Here is a 19,977-nt window from a genome sequence, read left to right as displayed (position 1 = left end):
TGGGGCTGGTTTTTTTCGTATAGTACTAGGATTACCCTATTGTAACCTTCGATTTGATGAACGATCGTGGTCAGCCCCTGTTGCTGTAACAACCGCATTGTTTATTGCTTCACAGTTAAAGCCAGCTCCTGATTTGCCAGTTGCTTTTTCATGTGAGTGCAGTATGCATTTGGTATGCATTAGCAGTAACTTAATACAGCTCTGATACAGCCTTGGGAAAGTGAACAGTAAACAATGCATCAATTCTTGTGAATCCCTCACTTATTATTAATTATATTCAAATCCAGGCATGGAAGACTGCGCCTGTCACAATAGAAACTAATATAGAATGAGACAAATAGTATAACAAATAAGGGTTTGATTCCATGAACATCTTAAGGAGTATAACTTAACAGCTTCCGTGTTCCAGACTAAGAATAAAAGAATATATTAAACCAATAGGTAAAACAAACAGCAAATTACTGTGAAGCTCACTGTTGGTATTTAAAATGAATACAATAAGTCAAAAATGTTTGAACTGAAAGTTTAAATGCGTTGAAGGTCTTTTGTACTTCCATTAAACGCAAAGTGCTTAAAATCTTTTATTTTCTTTGATTCTTGTAAATATATTAGTGGGTGATTGCAGACTCTCCATTGTCAATAGTACAGGTAAATGAATAAATTACAACAACACAATGAAAAAATGTTTAGGAACATTTGGATAGAGTTTGACTCCCTAAATGGATAACTACTGAGCACAGTTTTTCCTGATTTGCCGAGCAACGCATTTCTCACAAGGGCCGAAAGCAGCAACTTCAACATCTGTTTCAGGTCTGAAAATGAACACAGACCAACTCTGGAGTTGTGCTTACTGGGAAATTGATTTCCCATTTCAGATCCAGTGAAGAAGTTGAAAGGAATATATTCCTGTCAGGGCCATGAGACAGCGGTTGCCCTCTAAAATGTGGCCTGGAAATGAAACTTTACACCCATTCAAATGATAGAGTTTGAGTTTTAAAGACTTGTGTTTTCAGAAGAAGAATACAGCGACTGTGATACATAATAGTTTTCCATCGGTCATCGCTGTATTCCACACTTTTTCTCAAGTAAATTTTGATGGTGATGAGTTAGATGTGCACATGTATTGTCATGTTAGATTACAAAATGTAGGCGCTAAATCTGTGAATAGAGAGCTAGAGGCATTTTGGCAGTAAATGTACCTGTTTACGGGCTTCCCAGCAGGGGTGTGCTCCACATTGTATCCCTGGCGACGAAGTACTTCAAGGACTGTGTTGTTTCCCAGAAAGTGACCTGCAATCAAAACCAACAAAAGTGATGACCTTGACTTCAAAATGATTAGGTACAGCAAGCAAATTCTCTACTATTAGACCTGCTGATTTACATCCTTTCAATTTGGCATCCTCTCCATCTTTTTTCTCGGATACTCTTGTTTGTTTCATTACTCTCCACCTCTTTATCTTTCTTCCTCCATCCTAGATCATTCTTTATCCGCCCTGATATCAGACTGTTTTGTTTTTTTTCACCCTCCATTTTCCTCTCTCCATTCTCCTTCGTTATCTCTAACTTGCACTCTTCCTCGCTTTCTCGTTACTGACCCTCTCAGCGATGAGAAGTGGGGGCATTGAGGCTTCAGGTTGCCATGTCAAGAGGTCTCCATTCTTCCCCTTTACTCTGACAAGGGGGAGCATGGGCCCATTGTTTGGGCCTGCTCGGCCGTGGCACCACAGAGCTGTGTAAACAATGAGCCCCGGCACTTTAATCTGGCCCAAAGCCATTGATAGAGAGGTTGGCCTCGATTCACTATTGGTGCCATAATTCTGCCTCATCTCGAGAACGTGTTAGTGTTGGTTAAAACAATCTCGCAGCGTGTAATAACCATGGAAGAGTGCTAAGGAGTGCAATGTCAACATCTGTCAAATAACTAGGGATTTTTGTCTGCCTAGCAACTTTGAAGGGAACAATGTAAAAAAGAATAAACTCTCATGGACCCTTGAAAAACTGACTGTATTTGGTCTCTCGTTTCTAAAGTAATGAAGTCTCTGATTTCTAAAGTCATGTTTTACAAGTTAAGTTTAGAGTAAGTGTATGTGGACACCTCTCTAAATCATCTAAAGGCTCCTGGGAGAGTCTAAACAGCATCAAGCATGCATCTCTTTCCTTCTTCAATCTGAAATCAGTATCAATACAGGTGGATGGATAAGCAGCAGCTTTTAACTCTCCATGGGGCTTGGAAACCACACCGAGAGACTGAGTTTCCCAGCCTGCCCACGTTTAGAAACAACTCAGTGTGATTTATGTGAGTTTACTTCAGAGGATTAAGGTGGGACAAATGGAGCTGTTCGGCACAATGTGGGACCACAGAAGGGTGGGCGGCATTCAAGACTTCAAAGGTACACACTCTCATACACATTCTTATGCACACGCAAATTCTATTCCATCAGAGCTGATGTGTTTTTGGGCGAGAAGTTGGAGAAAAAAAACCCTCTAATGCTATTATGTGAGTGTTACAAGAAAAGGAGATATTTAAAAAAAAGAAAAAGTGGCACAATAAAAGTGTTAATAAAAGAGGTCTGATAAATTCACCCGTCTAAAAGGCCAAAGTCTGAATATAAAGATTGGCAAAAGCTTATTTTTATGAGATCAAAAGTGAAAGATTTTCATTTTGAAAAATTATTATGTGAATATATGTTATTGAAACAAAAAGAATGAAGAGTTACTTTGAATGGATTCGTTCGTTAGGGCAGCAGTCACAAAAAAAAAAAAAACTGCACCCTGCCTGTGAACCGATGTCATTGAATGACAAACAAAACCCAAATTCAAACACCTTTGATTGAATGATTGATGCCACAGAAAAAGGCAAAAAGTAAGAAGTGAAAAATAATGTTTCAGAATGAATTTTTCCTGAAATTAGGCCTTATGTCTGATGTTGCCGCAAGCAAATGACAGATTTCTCTATTCTAACACTTTGACACTCCAAAGTCGCTCCAAAACAAAATATAATTGAAAAGAATTTAGATTCTTATTGCGATTAATGACTTAGCATTCTTCCATTCTCTGTTAAGTTCTGCCCTGCTGGCTTTACAGAAAGTCAACGTATAACAATCATTTCTTCAGGTTATTGGGTTTGACGTGGCTAATCTGAACGTACTCCAGCTAGAAGCATTTGGTGTTATTGTTGGGTATAACTTTTCTCCACACTAACGTCAAAACAATAGTTCAAATTATTTTGATTCGGTAGTTATTATAATTTTCCAAGTTAAGGCCCAAAATGTGTCACATCAGTGTTGCATTGGGTTCCGTACATGAGAAATAGTAGCAGTCATATCCGTTCAGGCTCCTACTAGAAACTAGAAACAGGCCTGCAGCACATAGTTAAGACCCAGCCCCACGATTAAGAAACCCACTCGTGGATTGACATCTGACATATATTTCCACTGATTATTTATTTAGGCCAATTTCATACATTTTAAAGCTATGAAATATATATATATATACATCAATGCACAATATGCAGACTGTATGTCTTTCCAGGAGCGGGGAGATGGCAGAGATAATGAGCAGGGACAGACCTGAAAGCTCTCATTTAAAGCTAACTGCCTACACGCCGCGACATTCATATAAGCCACCACTGAGTCATTGGGTCGCAGATTAGCTCATGTCATGGTTATAGAGTTTGCCATGTGTGGTACTGGACTTTTCTATGAATTGACAGCTTTTCTAACATCCTATGTTTACTATTTTCAGGAAATACAATTTCTGCCTAGAGCCAGAAAGTGGGACTTTCTTATACCGGGAGGGGAAGGTGCAGTAAGACCGTAAGTCTGCGTGTACAAGGCACACAAGTCTAACACCAGACAGAGTGCATATGCGCCACATGTTATTATCTAAAGAATTCAAATGGTTGCTTTTGCTACATTTTGTTAATAACCATACCAACAAACATTTTGAAGATACACGTGCCAAAACAAAGGTTCTTTTTATGCTGGTGATGCTGGCTTTTTTTCTGTAAATATATTTCAGCATAATTACTTATAAGCAGTACACAAAACAGACCAGTTAACATAAATTGAATTGTATGAAGAGTTCATTTAAGTTGAAAGAGAGTTAAATTATCTCATTATTGGATTACATTGGATACCAGATGAGAACCTCAACGTTATCCTTCCCTAGAAAGACATCCAGTCTGCACAATCAGCGGCTCAGATTATCAGAACAGATGGTAAATCTTAAATAATGTTCCTTTTTCCATTCGCTTCGATATTTACATTACAACTTACCACTAGCCAAGCAGCAGTCCTCATAACATTACAGCATGTTGGATAAACAAACCCTACAGGCAGTACTGAGGCCATTGTGCCGCGTATAGCTATTCCTAACATGATTAGCCTATTATCACTGAGACCTGATTAAAGGTGACATTGAGGTGTCTGGTACTTTCTTTAGTTCTTAGTATTCTGTTTCATTTGCCAATGACGTAAAACCACACATTTTGGCTTGACAAAGCAGTGAAACTGGCAATTTTTAAGGCTTTTGATTCTTGTGTAGATATTTGACATTGCAGTGGTTTTCATGATACACAGGCAGTAAAAGGGCTGTTAAAAAAGAGCATTAAGCTACTCTATCAAAACTCAATAATAGACTGACATTTAGGATTTCACATTTCTATCACACCAGCTTTTTTTGGGAAATCGCTGTATTGGCTCAGAGTTGCAAACAGTCGAGTGAAAGCTCGGGCTCCTCAACAGTTACAGAGACGAAGCCACGTATTAAAGTGTCAGATATGTCAAAGAAAAGTAGCAGAACATGTCTATCCAAGAGCCAACCCCCTGTTTTAAAAACAAGGCCATATATTAACGCTCGTATCAAGTTCAGGGAAAAACCGACTCTGTCTGGATGGCACTTCTTCTTATGCCGTGAAATTGTCTGCAGTGTTTGACGGGATATGAAATCTCAATCTCATCTATTAGCAGTCGAGTGATACTTGAAAGGAACAGGACACCGTTGCTCTCCTAACTAAGGCAATATGGTTAAAGAAAAGTAACAGAACGTACCTTTTTAGGGTCCTCACTACGAATAGTTCTAGAGACCATTGTATTTCAAGGAATTATTGTTATTATTATTCTCAAACAGTTCCCTCACAGATCTCGTTGTTGAGGACCTACAGCAGGACGGGGTCATGAAATGTCAAGTTCTCATAAAGAGTTTTTAAAGTTGCGGGAAGAACCACTTAGTTCTGATCAAATTTGCATATGGAAGGCTGGAACATTCCGTGGCGGAACAAGAGAATCACTGACGGAATCTTTAATCCCTGGTTTAAGAACCACTCGCCAGACGGATTCATTTCAGCTCAATAACTCGATCGCACAGGCATCACTTCCTCTCATTCATTAGAGAGTTCCAGCTCACGGCATCAAGGATATTGACTAATTCCATTTCTCAACCCCAACGACAAACAAGTAAGTCACCAGCAATGCTGGAATTCCAACGCATTTTGAGGAGGAAAAAAATTCGAGTTATTATTCTTCTTCTCACAAATCGTTTGCCTATTTTGGGGTCTTTATCATATTCAAAAAGTTGTTAAATTTGGCATGCATATCAAGACTGGTGAAAAATTTGATAATTTGGGGGTCTGCATTTGGGTTTAAAGATATGTCTTTATAGCGCCCCCTAGAAAATTGAAAAGTACCACAGTAAGCCAGTTTTTTGCCCCGATGCCTGATTGACTTGACATTTGGTACACATGTGCTCTTCGGTATTGATAAAAGTGATCAAAGATAAAGTTTGCAAAGTGGCGTTTCCCGGCGTCGCTCCACCAGGTTAACGATGACGGACTCGCGGATGCTTTGGCCGACGCCCGCATGCGTTCTCGGGCCGTGTCTGCTGCCCCGCACTGTCCACTCTGCTGCCACGATCCTGTGGATTTCCCCACTGTGGGACTAATGAAGGAATATCTTATTTTAAATACTGTGAACGTGGTTGAGAGTAATTCTAAGGTAGCATTATAATGCAGTCTATCAGTTTTGACCTCATGATTCTTAGATCATTTGTATTAAAATGCACAACATCTTTGTCTTTTGGATTTATCCTATTGGAACCACTAACATACACAATTGCAATACATTAAAGTTGTTAGTTGTTTCCATGTTTTAGCATGGCGGGGGAGTATGGCAGTGGTGACCCCCACCACCAGCCGACATCGCGATCCCCTGAGCCATTTAGTAAAATGTTAGACGGCGACAGGAATCCAGCAGAGAAGCGCTAAGTGCTTTAAGTTAACATATCGTAACCACAATTAAATTACTTGAAGGCTGCAGTTACTGTTGTTTAATTCAAGTAACAGAACTTGTGGTGTTGAAACCAAGCGGCCTCTTCATATTGGTCAAATGTGCATCCTAGCAGGCACCACAATTCTTTACCACTGGATGAGTCCTGGAAAAAATAGTTTGAAAAATTGATGTTTTCGCCTGGAATCAATTGAGGATGATGTCACTTGCAACTATATGTTGTCATTGTGATTCAAACTCTGCAGAATAAGGATACGCTTCATATAATAGCATAGGGGTTAAGAGAAAAACAAATATTGCACTGTCATTGCTCAAACCATTCTAAAACACACCACATATTCAATTGTGGTACTTATGTACATTTAAAAAAACACAGTTTGATGAAGAAAGACTGAAGTTCAGATTTTAGGGTGAAAGCGATGACTGAGCCAAAATAAACCTCGACATGTTGTTTTAGTGCTTCTGCTGCTCAGCAGTTAATTACCTACTGTATGGGCCTTGTTTCTGAGCATGATGTCATAATTTCCCTAAAATTGAGCTCACCCTTAGACTGCGGTCACTCGCAGTATCTGCAAGGGCAGTTTCGGTGTCAGCATGGCGGGTTGACTCATCTATCTGTGGTCCTTAACGTTACTCTCCTGTTGATTTGGGTTTGTTTAGGTGAATCTGCGTGCATTCATTGGGGTCTTTGTCTTGTTTTATGTCTTGAACGGATTTTACCCAACATGCGTGGTTCATTCATTTTAGCATGAAATCACCTGTGCGTCTTACTTATCCTTTTGTTAATTTCATACTGTATAAAGCTGCCAGGGACCCAACATGCAGAAAAATGCCCATAAAAATTTTTTAATGATAATCCCAAATCTTTAATTAACACTTTAGAAAGTAGTGTTTTACGATGCATGCACAAAAAGAGACATTTACGATATGAAACTATATGTTAAAAATTATTTTATAAAAATGAATAATGACAGCATTTTGTGGAAACCGCTGAATTACATCTTGTAAATTAAAATAAATAATTAAAATACGCAAATGAATGGTGGATTTTAAGGTGTCATCTGATTTCAAACAATAAAATGCATTTCAGAAATGTATTATGACTTCCTGAGTGTAAGATAACAGCGACGTGAGAAAGCTGCGATAAAACGGCGATATGGTCGTATGAATTTGAAAGCAAGCAGAGAGCACAAAAAAACAGCTCTCTTCCACGAAATTCGTTTAAAGAATGCTAACATCTCAAAAACCATCAAAACATCTCTCTTTCAATTTCTCCCAGCCATAGTGAGACGCACAGCTCAGGAACCGGCTGAATTCAATGGGTCATTCCTTTATTGTCAAACTGATACAATCTGTATTTTGTCAACAGACACAAGCTGTTGAAAGAGAGACGGAGGGAAGAAGAAAAAACAACCGATGCAAAGACAACATACTCTGACAAAAGCCCCAGCAACAACAAAAAAAAAGAAAACGTTCTAGACAGACGGTGGCAGAAACAAAAGGAATGAGTGCTGAGCTCAATTGCTGAGTTGAACGTGGAAGGAGGAAAAGGAATAGAGACAGAGAGAAAAGTCGCACAAAAACAACACAGGAATGTTAAGTCGTCAGATGCCAGACTGTGATGGCTGAGAATAAGAGCATCCTGTGAGGCTTCGGATTAGGGCCTAAACACCTCTCTATTGAGCCCGTGTAGACTGTATCTTGACACGGTGCCCATGTAAAGTCTGCTAAAGGCTGCGTGAAGCGATATCTTAGTTTGGCATGCATGTTTTCCAAAGCAAAAACCGTGGAGCCTGGGTCTAGAAAATATCTTAAGAACCAATCTTTGAATAGATAAATAAAAAATAAAATAACTTCTCACCTCTTAAAATACTAAATCATACATCATACAATCATACTTTAACCATACAGTAGTTGTTACTGAAGCCTTTTCCCATATAATGACCTTCTTTTATCTGGCCAAATGTATTATATCAAAGTAGAATCATCTCAATGTTTCTGGAAGAAAACGTCACAGACAAATGTTGACGATGCCCCGTTAAGATGCCCTGAAGGGAAATTTATTACGGGTATATTTGGGGGAGTGTACCTGGAATGATGTTTGTTTGGCTTACAAAGGAATCTTCACTTGTGGCAATCAAAAAGATGGACCATTAAACATGCCCACCCTTTTGTCGCTTTGCCTTTCATTTTCATGAATTATGTGTCGCTGTATTTCTCGTGAGGATAAAAACGGTCAAATTGTCTGCACAAGTTGTCTCTCGAGATCGTGCAGAGCAACCTCGGCTTTGAATTTATGCTGAAAGCAAATGAGAAACAGAGCACATAAGAGCCCTGTGGTGTGAGGTTGTTTTTTAAATAAACTCACATTCAACATTTGTGGTGGCACACAGAACTCTGGAGCTGTGTTAGGGATTACATCTGTCAGACTGCAATAGTCTCTACACTGTCCTCAGCTTGGCTCCTGCTGCCAAGATATGATCGTGCTTGAGCGCACACCAGCGCATTCACTGTGGTCAAATGAAACAGTGATCAAAGTTAGAAAATTCTGTTAAAGTGAGCATTTTTTAACAAAGTAAACCAGATTTAACAAAGTAAACCAGAGCCTCTGAATGTCTCCTTTTTGCTCAGATATCCTGACAATAAAAATACACGTGAAAGGAGATTGAAAAGTCAGTTAGGTTGCTTTTTAAATATTAAAAAATATCAGTGTAAATGAAGACTTTGTCTTCAGTTTCCCATTACCACTCAGAAATCTACATTTGGAATATAACGTATATCGTTCTAATAGATATGTTTAGAATTTAAGGGTAGGAAGGCTGAAAGACTAATTGTACAGGAGTTTATTTCAGATATATATATTTTAATCTTTGCACTTTGCACATACATTACTGGATCATTATGCTCAGATACAATGGAAAGACATTGCAATGCAATGCAATTCCTACATTGTGAGCCCCTGTGATGGACTATACAGGCTAAATGAGGCTTCACACACTGCAGAGTTGAAGGATGCATTGTGGGTTCACAAGGACCAAGTTGGCATCAGTAAAACCATTACTCTAAAACAGCACCAACAGGTTTTGGATCAATCCAAAGCAAACTTATGCAGGAAATTGAGAATGGTTTCTACCTCGCTGCATAACCAGCTGTGTTATATTTAAATCAATTGCAGACTGTTGTGCACTGAAGACTTGATCACAATCTTTCAGCTCGTTCAACCAGCAGAAGTACTGAGACATAACAGTGTTTCGTTTCCTCAATTGTGTTCTTTTGCTCGCCCAAACCTTCCAAAATATATTCCATCAGTTGGCATTTCGCGACCTCAACTTAAAACACACGATCCCGGTCAGCATGGTATCCTGCTGCGGGTCTTTGCTCAGCCTTTCATTTCTCTCAGCACAGAAAGAGGAAAGCAACGGGGGGAGTTGGATGCACACTCGTTTCTGGAAAAGCGCTCCACTCCGTAGTTCTTCTCAGATGTTTCTCAAAACACGTGGCTCGGGGGCAATTTAGTGAGTATTTAATTCTGTGTAATATGTCAGAGATGTTGTAGATATCAAATAAGGCCTGCAGATCATTTGTGATTTAGGCTTAGATTCTAACTGAGAGCAGAAGGCTCTGTTTTGGTTGTTATCTTTCCCTACGTCAGTTTTTTAAAGTTTTTTTTTTTTCATTCCTTCTAGGCACAGTTAGTTACAATGACAGAAATTTGTCAATTTGTCAAACCTCCATTTGTCCCATTTCCTCCCTAATCGCTCTACCCTCTATTATCCTGCCTCCCTGCAAATACGTCACAATGAAACATGGCCGTCCTTTACATCGGTACATACAGCCCCAACAAATAGGGAAAATCAAATCTCTCGAATAACACATTGTCATTTGTTTCAAACTTTTCATGTGTAAAAATAAGTTTTTAAAACCCACTTAGTAATATCAAGACAAGCTAATCAAAACTCAGCCTGTGTGATTACATTGCTGTTGCTTCATCAGAGAGTGGCATAAAACAATTCAACCAAGATCCAATTCCCCTATTATTTTCTTAATACTTTCAAACTTAAGACCAATGAAACTATTTTAAAAAACTACGATATATGGATGAATAAACATGGATAAAACATTAGCGTCAATCAGTTCTAAGAGACTTACACAATATCTAAAAGTTATATCTGTACACATGCAGCTCATTTCAATACAAACACTCCAACTGGTGCTCTATGGCACGTGAGCTGTGCACGGCCAACAACACAAGTTCATTCAGAGAGACAACCAGAAAACTCCCCAATCCAAAGAAACATAGTATTCAATAAGTCCAGTGAGAGGGGGAGAGAGTGGAGGCCACAAACCACATAAGTCATGTTTCCGTATCCCCTCTGGGCAGAGTGCTGCTTTAATGTTTTACCTCGAAAAAACGAAAAAAGGACATACCAAAAAAGGGCTTGCATAACAATTCCCACTCAGGATCATCAATAGATGCACTATTGCCTGTTACATATATCATTTTCCTTACCCTTTTCCTTTCATATAGAAGTGAGGTATTTGAACCCCTGGGCAGGCCTGTTAAGAGCCAGTTCCAGGTGTACAAGGAAATACTGCTGGGTTTGAATGGGGTCAGGGGTGAGGAGTTCAACTCTTTCAATAAATCAAAACAAGCTGTTGTGAAAGGTTTTCCCTGCTATGACCGGGAGAGAATTTTGGGCTGTATGAAATATGTCTTTCAAGTGCAGGGACACAGGCCTTTGACCCAAAGGGTGCAACAAAATGTACATGTTTAGGTGCCTTTCACTCAGCAGCTTAACAGCCAGTTAGTTTCAGTTTAGTTTAGAGCAGCTGACAGGTTTATCCTCCAATTTAGGAACAGACAGAGATGTTCCACGTGATACATTGCAGATGCTGCTGACATGTTAACATCGCCCTGGTAACGTGTGTTTCATAAATGTATTTGGGATCGCAAATACGTACGATAACATTTCACTTCTGAAGAGGACGAGGATCAAGAGAGAGATCCACGCCTGGACTAGAAAGCGGAGAAACGTGGTCAGTGAGCCTGTGTTTTACATACCGATCAGATAAGCGTTGTTATGACGACTCCCTGTGTGTTGCATCTAGATTTGATTTAAAGCAGTAAAAGGAACAAATTGTGCTGCCACTGATGAGATATTAATACTTATGAAGTAATCTACCTACATGTATCAATGGATCAGATTATTTACGTAATATATTCAATTTACTCGTAGGAGAGATTTATAGGAAACAACGCATATATCCAACCTTACCAAGCATGTTTTATGAGTTTGCATTAAAGCCATTCAACCGGATAAACACAGCGCCTTTGCTGTGAATTTGATCAAATATTGAATGACTTCTTCCTAGCAAAGCTCATTTAGTTAAGATGTAAACATGGACCTCAGCTGTTTCTCTTTTCTGAAAAAGTAATTGCTTCAAGTAGTGTTTTCTGCCTCCAGAACTGCCGGATCTGCATTAAGACATGATTGCTGCTACCACAAGTATCCAAAGATGTCGCCAAATCCACCAGAACTCAAATTTTGAGCAGCATACCCTCTGGGCAGTGAATCCAATCAGTAAGTCTCTTGCCATTGGCCAGAGGTGTCAAAAGTATTCACATTCAGTACTCAAGTAGAAGTATAGATACTAGGGTTTAAAAATACTTTTGTAGAAGTTGAAGTATCAAGTCAACCTTTTTACTTAAGTAAAAATATAAAAGAACTGGTTTCAAAACTACTTAAAGTATAAGTCAATGTAAGGACATTAAGGACAAACAGTCCGTTACAATATGATGGGAAGGTGCCTTCAGATCACGTGACCTGCCGTTCGGAGGATGGAAACATATAACACTACACTCACCGGCCACTTTATTAGGTACACCTGTCCAACTGCTCGTTAACACTTAATTTCTAAGCAGCCAATCACATGGCGGCAACTCAGTGCATTTGGGCATGTAGACATTGTCAAGACAATCTCCTGCAGTTCAAACCGAGCATCAGTATGGGGAAGAAAGGTGATTTGAGTGACTTTGAACGTGGCATGATTGTTGGTGCCAGAAGGGCTGGTCTGAGTATTTCAGAAACTGCTAATCTACTGGGATTTTCACGCACAACCATCTCTAGGGTTTACAGAGAATGGTCCGAAAAAGAAAAAACATCCAGTGAGCGGCAGTTCTGTGGGCGGAAATGCCTTGTTGATGCCAGAGGTCAGAGGAGAATGGCCAGACTGGGTCGAGCTGATAGAAGGGCAACAGTGACTCAAATAACCACCCGTTACAACCAAGGTGGGCATAAGAGCATCTCTGAACGCACAGTACGTCGAACTTTGAGGCAGATGGGCTACAGCAGCAGAAGACCACACCGGGTGCCACTCCTTTCAGCTAAGAACAGGAAACTGAGGCTACAATTTGCACAAGCTCATCGAAATTGGACAATAGAAGATTGGAAAAACGTTGCCTGGTCTGATGAGTCTCGATTTCTGCTGCGACATTCGGATGGTAGGGTCAGAATTTGGTGTCTACAACATGAAAGCATGGATCCATCCTGCCTTGTATCAACGGTTCAGGCTGGTGGTGGTGGTGTCATGGTGTGGGGAATATTTTCTTGGCACTCTTTGGGCCCCTTGGTACCAATTGAGCATCGTTGCAACGCCACAGCCTACCTGAGTATTGTTGCTGACCATGTCCATCCCTTTATGACCACAATGTACCCAACTTCTGATGGCTACTTTCAGCAGGATAATGCGCCATGTCATAAAGCTGGAATCATCTCAGACTGGTTTCTTGAACATGACAATGAGTTCGCTGTACTCAAATGGCCTCCACAATCACCAGATCTCAATCCAATAGAGCATCTTTGGGATGTGGTGGAACGGGAGATTCGCATCATGGATGTGCAGCCGACAAATCTGCGGCAACTGTGTGATGCCATCATGTCAATATGGACCAAACTCCCTGAGGAATGCTTCCAGCACCTTGTTGAATCTATGCCACGAAGAATTGAGGCAGTTCTGAAGGCAAAAGGGGGTCCAACCCGTTACTAGCATGGGGTACCTAATAAAGTGACCGGTGAGTGTATATGACTTAAACAAATAAAACAAAAACCCATTTTCCAGAGACGGCTTAATGACATGGTCGGAGGACGTACACACACGCTGCTCCCATTGATGCAGTGTGGGTTTACATCTTCATGGGGGGGTGCACCACTGTTATGATGGGAAAAACTGGCAGCGGTCAGTTATCAAAACATTGCACAAATAACCTGTTTTTTCAGGCTTTATGACTAAATACAGAATCCTTTTCTGTTCATTTAATTTCTAAGCCCTTGCATTAAGACACACATAACTTCATTTAAGATAATGCGCTACTTGCAGGTCGCTGTGTTGTGTCAGATTATCAATAATTAGAAAAAAACCCATATATATGTATGGCAAACCCATAGTCACGAAGATACTCATTTAACGTTATATGGGCTTAACTATGAGGAGGAGGAGGCGGGTCCATGTCGCTAAATACCCAACTGAGATCGGCTTTTAAAATGTAAGGATTAGAAAGTACAGATATTTGCGTGAAAATGTAAGGAGTAGAAGTAAAAAGTCATCTGAAAAATAAATACTCCAGTAAAGTATAGATACCCCAATCTCAAAATACGGTAATTTCTGTGCAATGGTTGCAAAAGGCCAAGACTGTGGCAGATGTAATCCAAGATGGCGACGGACAACTTGCCACACAAGAGGCTTCAAAACTGCTGTTTGCAAAACAATGGGTGGAGTCATGATGACTCTGTCCTCTTCTCATATAGAGTCTAACACATAATATGAGTGTAAAGCATAGATTCAATAGCTCCTTCACACAGCTTTCAAGGTGTTATTCTGCATTGCTGCTCACATTCATTCGTTCTACTTCACACTTGGTGGCCACTGTAAGATGACTGGTTTGTGGTATGAGTCTTTATATTCTTTTCTAGCCGTACCAAAATGTGACATCATAGGAAATACTGCTGTGCTTGTATGACCCTATACAGTAAACACTTGATGATGTGCGTCTTAGGACCATATCTAATAAAACATGCTAATATGGCAGATTAGAGAAGTACAAAAATACATCTTGTGTGATAACCGCCTATAATGAGTCAGTTGTGACCAGTTCTTAGGGTGTGGGGAAAATAAAAAAGGTCACAGTCTGACAGCTGACAGACTCTTTGATGGATTGCTTTTGATGCGTGCTTAGGGTCTCCAGATCTGCTTGTGTGGCATTGTTTAATAAAAAAGAAAAAATTCGACAAGATGCAACATGAAAAATGGAAAAAAGTTGCAGAATACGAGTTTGATGCAAATTTAAATGGAGGGACTTAATCCAGGCTTGGCAGATGTTCTGGTCCTGCCTGTTCACTTCCATACAGAGTATGTGGTAGGTCGGGTCTGGATTTTAATGGTGCTGTATGACATGTGTGTACTTATGTCAGCGACTGCCCCAAACAGTTGTAAACTTGCTGTTTATGAGGGTGAGGTGCTGTGAAAAAAGCACCACATTTCTGACTTTCACACCATCAGGGGAAGAAAAAAAGCAAAAGAGTGCAGCGTACTGATGTAGTTTGAGCTCAGTGTGAAAACACAAGGAGTTACTTTGGAAAGGTATGTGTAAGGTTGGAATGTTTGATCGATCGGCTTTGATGTACGCGGGCTTGGTTAAGGTTTGGTTTACATACAAAATGGATTCCATAGACAGCTATTTTATTTGTTTGAAATTCCCTAAATACTATTACAACAGCTTACTAAATACACTTTAATTATTTTATTCAGAGCTGCATGACAGTATTGTGTTTTAAACTGTTTATTTCAACTCTTTCTTAGCGATATAACATCTTTATACTAAGGGCAATGTGCCATGTATTTTATGGTGACACCTTTCAATCCAATGGAAATATTCTAGAGGTCTTGGGCATTATTTAAGACACATTTTCCAACATTTCTGACATATAAGGTCATAGATTTTTGTTTGAATAAAGGTTGTGATTTGCTGCACTGCATGCTCCCTTGCCATGGGTAAACAGTGATGATGACAGTACGGTATTTTAAATCTGAAAAACCTGTATTTTGTTTCAGTGTTTGCTATTGTAGTCATTACATACTATTAATAAAATAGCATGATCAGATGCCAAAGATGACCAAAAAGCACTAAAAAATTGTAGTTCATTTTTCTTCTCTGCTATCATACACATGAATTTGATTCAGTCACCGCGCTGACTTAAACTACACCAGAGTATTAAGTGACAATTTCCTCGCTCGAGTAACGACAGCAACCCACACTCTAACAAGTCAGGGTCCTCCATGTGAGTTATGAGTTCATATCAAGCTCTGTCATGGGCCTCAGGTCCATTTATTACAGTCTACCCGCCACACTGAGCAGCTCACTAACCGGGGGGGGGGGGTTTCACTTCGCGGCCCCACCGACGTAAATAGCAAAAGATCCAAAGGTGAACCGTAATTGTCTGTGAAAAGAGTCAAACATGTCAGAGTACAGTAACCATCAGAGCCCGTCAACCACACTGGCAATTACACCACCGCAAATATTTAAATATGTGGTTTTGGAGCGGAGTTTGAGGGGAATGATGATGTGCTAAGCACATTGAGGGTTGAGAAACATCGATGCGTTCAGGTTCAGCCAGGGGAGGCTAAGAAAGTCAAGAATTAGTAAGAGCCGGCGGAAATTAAGCCCTGAGCCATCAGCGATACGTAAACACATCATTTTATTCTAGTGCCAGGGTATGGCCGAGATAATAAAGCGAACATGGTTTGAGATTGTATACATGGATTGGGTTACTGTACCAGTGGAGCGCCGCAATAACCGCTTCCATATGCCTGCTTGCCCATATGGCGCTTTTTAAACATCATCATTTACATTGAGTGATGGCCGTGCTATTTCAAACAAACACATTGGCTGGAACAGACAAATTTCCAGGAGGTATTTACTTACAGTACGGTATAGTATAGAAATGCGTGACAATACCCTAAAGTCAGAGCAGGATAAGGGGGCAGCGGTAAAGTTATGTGTTGGAAAACCAAAAAAAAACTTCAATTCTGACTCAATGCATACGATGTTAAGTTACTGCTCTGAATACTGCAGGCATGCTGACATTCAAACACTTGCTGACACAGTGTGAGAACTGGCAAGTCTCATCCGTCAAAAATCTTACTTCAGCCAGCAGGCTTTTTTTAAAGCAACTTTTGTTGCTTTAAAAAAACAAGCAGCACCGAAAGCTGCCAGATTCCAGAACTCCTGTCAGAGGCGTTTTGTTCAACAATTGTTTTATGTGGATGTCAGTAAAGGTTGAGTCAATTGTGTTGGCTGTTCTGGTACCCTTCTGACCCTTCTTTGTGGTTGAATCTAGCACAGAGGCTGAAGACCATTCCATAAATCCAACAACGCCCACATAACAGTAAATAAACCTCTGTGTGGTCACCACGGTCGTTCTCTACATGAACACAACATCGTTGCAGGCGGCTCTTATCATCTCTCGATTATCTTGCGATAATTTCTTTTTTTGTGCTAAAAAACATTTAGACACATTATAGACCGACATATACCGATGAAGACAAGTGTGCAGCGAGAGGGAAGAGGAAGGCACAGCAAGCTGTGTGGGTTCCTGTCGGCTGACCAGTGACCACTTGTGTTTGTTTGACTGTTTGCCTTTCTAACCACCACTCTGACCCGACCGCTGTACAAACAACGTTTTACCAAACGCCAGGGCTGGAATGTTAAATTGGTCTGATATGAAGTCATGTGCGTATTATATAATACTGATTGGGAAGTATCTCCAATAGTTCCTCACAAACAAACATCTAGTGTGGTGCGGTTTCTCATCCAGTGTGTGGACTAACTTGGCATCAAAATGAAATGTTCGAGCTAAGCCCCGTCTTTCCCGTCTCAGACATTTTATGATATGCTACTAGATGTCCGTAAGAAGTGCGATCTATGTACAAGCAAAGATTCCTAGTTTCTTTTTCGTTTTGTCTTTTTATGACTTGACACTTGGTCCAAAAAGTGCAAAAAGATCCTCCTAGAAAACAGCACAGTGGGAGAATAAGTGTGCGTATTGTGTGTTATGCTGTAAGCACATGAGAAATCATTTAGGGTTTGAAAATGTGAGCTCTGGTTTGGCACTGTGCAACGGCCAATTATTAATGCCTTCTCCGTAAACAACCCCCCCCCCCTCCCCATAAAAATCACAAGACATTTCTTCCTCCATAGACACAGAAAAGCAGGAAAAACATTCATCCTGTTGTCTTCACTATTGTTAAAACTTGTATAGCTACATGAAGGGAGTTCAGCTACTTTCAATCAAAGTTTCATTAGATTTCTGCTTCAGGTGAATTTATTTAACAACAGGTCAGGATTGAATATCTACAACAGGAGCATTGTGTTTTAGTGCAAACATAAATGATGCAGGTTGCCCTCGATATGAGGGCTTTTTGGGCAAAGAAGTTCACAATGCTATCAGAGTACAAGTTGTTGCAGTTGTATTTTGGATGCTTACTGCCATTAGGCCTCCACAAACACTCAAATGTTTGTTAGCGTAGTTTCTTTCAGCAAAGTTCACTCTGGATCCAAGCAGGCAAGTTGACAGGAAATAAATTATGGTGTACAAACTGTTCTGTTAACTTGTTGTGGCCATTGGGCTTATTATTGGGGAAAATGTAAACCCTCAACAAGTTTCCACACAGGTCAGTAAGGAATCTGCCAGCAAATCCCTGCACGCTAATGTGATCCTTAAGAGAATTATGATAGATATGTGGCTTTTTCCTCTGAATACGATTTAGTTCAAAGTCTGGAAGAATTTGAAGTAATCATAATTTACCTTAAAAAAAAGAAATTACAATTTTAGGTTGTTTCCAAGTTTCTTGTCGTTGCAACACCTCAGACGCATACTTTGGTAAATTATTAGCTACGCAAATACTAAATGCTCAATAACTCCCCCTGAATCTGTCACAGCATCCTTTTGCAAACATCCAGAGACATGAGATGGTCACTGATAAGACTGCTCTCACACCTGACAACAGGGAAGTTGAGTACACCGACATAATGGGTTCCTTTGTAGTGAGTGTGTGTGTAGGTGTGTGTGCGTGTGTATATGTTATATCTATGGGTGTGTGTGTGTGTCCTCTGACCCCTCCAGGGATAATTAGGGGCACATTTTTCTCCGATCCGTCTTGGGGCCAGGGGAGGTTGTGTGTGCCGGTGTGTGTGTGTGTGTGTACATTTATATGTGTTTGTGTTTCATGCATATGCACATGTGTGTGCACCCTAATGTGCCCCATCCCCTTCCTTGAACATGCCGAGGCAACCCGCCCTCCGTCCGTCTGAGACTAGAACTTCTGGGCTGATTACCCGTATCACTTTCACTCACCAGCTCACACACACACACGCACACACACACACACGTGATAACGGACACACAAATATACACACACCTTTTTAGACCAAGCCCTTGTAAAGGCACCTCCTCAGGGACAAGTGGTGAAATGTACTCCTTGTTAGGGTTTGTGTGTGTGTGTGCGTGTGTGTCTGCTTTTCCTCAGCTGTTTCCTGGCAGCTCTGAGACCAGCAGACTGTGAAGGCCTCTCTCTCTCTCTTGCTGCTCCAACTTTGCAGCGTCTCTGCTTCTAAATGACCCAAGAAACGTTGGTTTCTGACAATGCCATCAGCAGTCAAATCTGACTCATTGCATTAAAAGGGCTCTCTCCAATGTGTCACATATTGTTTAAAGTTTCTAATGATAAATGGAGTCCATAAAAGTCAATTTTGTGCCATCAGTGAGTGAATCTGATGGACTAAAAATGGATGACGTGGATTGTGACATTTAATTAATTATAAAATGTATTTTCCATTGAAAGTGTAATAAATAAGGTTTAATTGGAATTGATTCATGAACACATTTTGATGACCCTAAATGAAGGGTTCTATTAAAAACTACAAATAAATCAATAAGTGAAAAAAGATTAAAGCTGACATGAAATGAAACAGCTAGTTGATCGCAAAGAGAAGTTGTCTTACTTTTGGCTTTTGGTTTGTGTGTAAAGCACTAGCTTGGGTGGAAAGTGTTAAATGTTTTGGAGTGAAAAAAAATGAAAAATTGATTGAAAAACACATTCGAGTAAATGATTTCAAAATTGCCTAGTCTTCTTTTTCAGTTTTTTGAGGTGTGAATTTCCAGATTAAACAATTAACGAGGCAAAACAACCCAAAGGATTTCCTCAAAACAAAGAGAGTCTTCCCCTGGATATGCTCAACCAAGAAACACATACCCACTCACACAAAGAGTCATCGGTGCTTCAGTGGTCGGCTTTGTGGAATCGGCTGTTATCTAGTCTCTTCATAATCCCTGTTTTAAGTCAAATCTCTTATCAGGCTGTCATGAGGTTGCTTCATAGTTAAAGAGGAACTCAAAGAATTCAACAGAGCTTTTGTCAAACTATGTGAAAGAACTAAAACAGGCCAGATGTTGGTTTCTGGTTTAGCCCTGGACTGATGAAAGGACATTTTATTGAGCTTCTGCTTTTGGACCCTCGGCTGATAAAGCTATGGATCAATGTCTTCTAGTCTAGTCTAGTTTAGTTAAGTCCACTAAGGCGCCGTTCAAATACCGAGCTGCTTTTCAACAGAATCAAAAAACAATGAGAGGGAGACAAG

The 19,977-nt window shown here is 40.1% G+C and overlaps 1 protein-coding gene across 2 annotated transcripts in view; it reads right to left on the bottom strand.

The window, feature by feature from the left end:
- trabd2a (TraB domain containing 2A) overlaps positions 1-19,977 on the bottom strand; it is a 48,467-nt gene that overhangs the window by 6,128 nt on the left and 22,362 nt on the right. For both annotated transcript variants that reach the window (XM_037485612.2, XM_037485613.2), the window contains exon 5: positions 1,200-1,290. In XM_037485612.2, coding sequence (XP_037341509.2) covers positions 1,200-1,290 — 91 coding nt within the window. The remainder of the gene's footprint in view (positions 1-1,199; positions 1,291-19,977) is intronic.

Source organism: Pungitius pungitius, chromosome 18, assembly GCF_949316345.1.
Source record: "Pungitius pungitius chromosome 18, fPunPun2.1, whole genome shotgun sequence".
Taxonomy (NCBI): Eukaryota; Metazoa; Chordata; class Actinopteri; order Perciformes; family Gasterosteidae; genus Pungitius; species Pungitius pungitius.
This window is presented reverse-complemented; position numbering and strand designations above follow the sequence as displayed.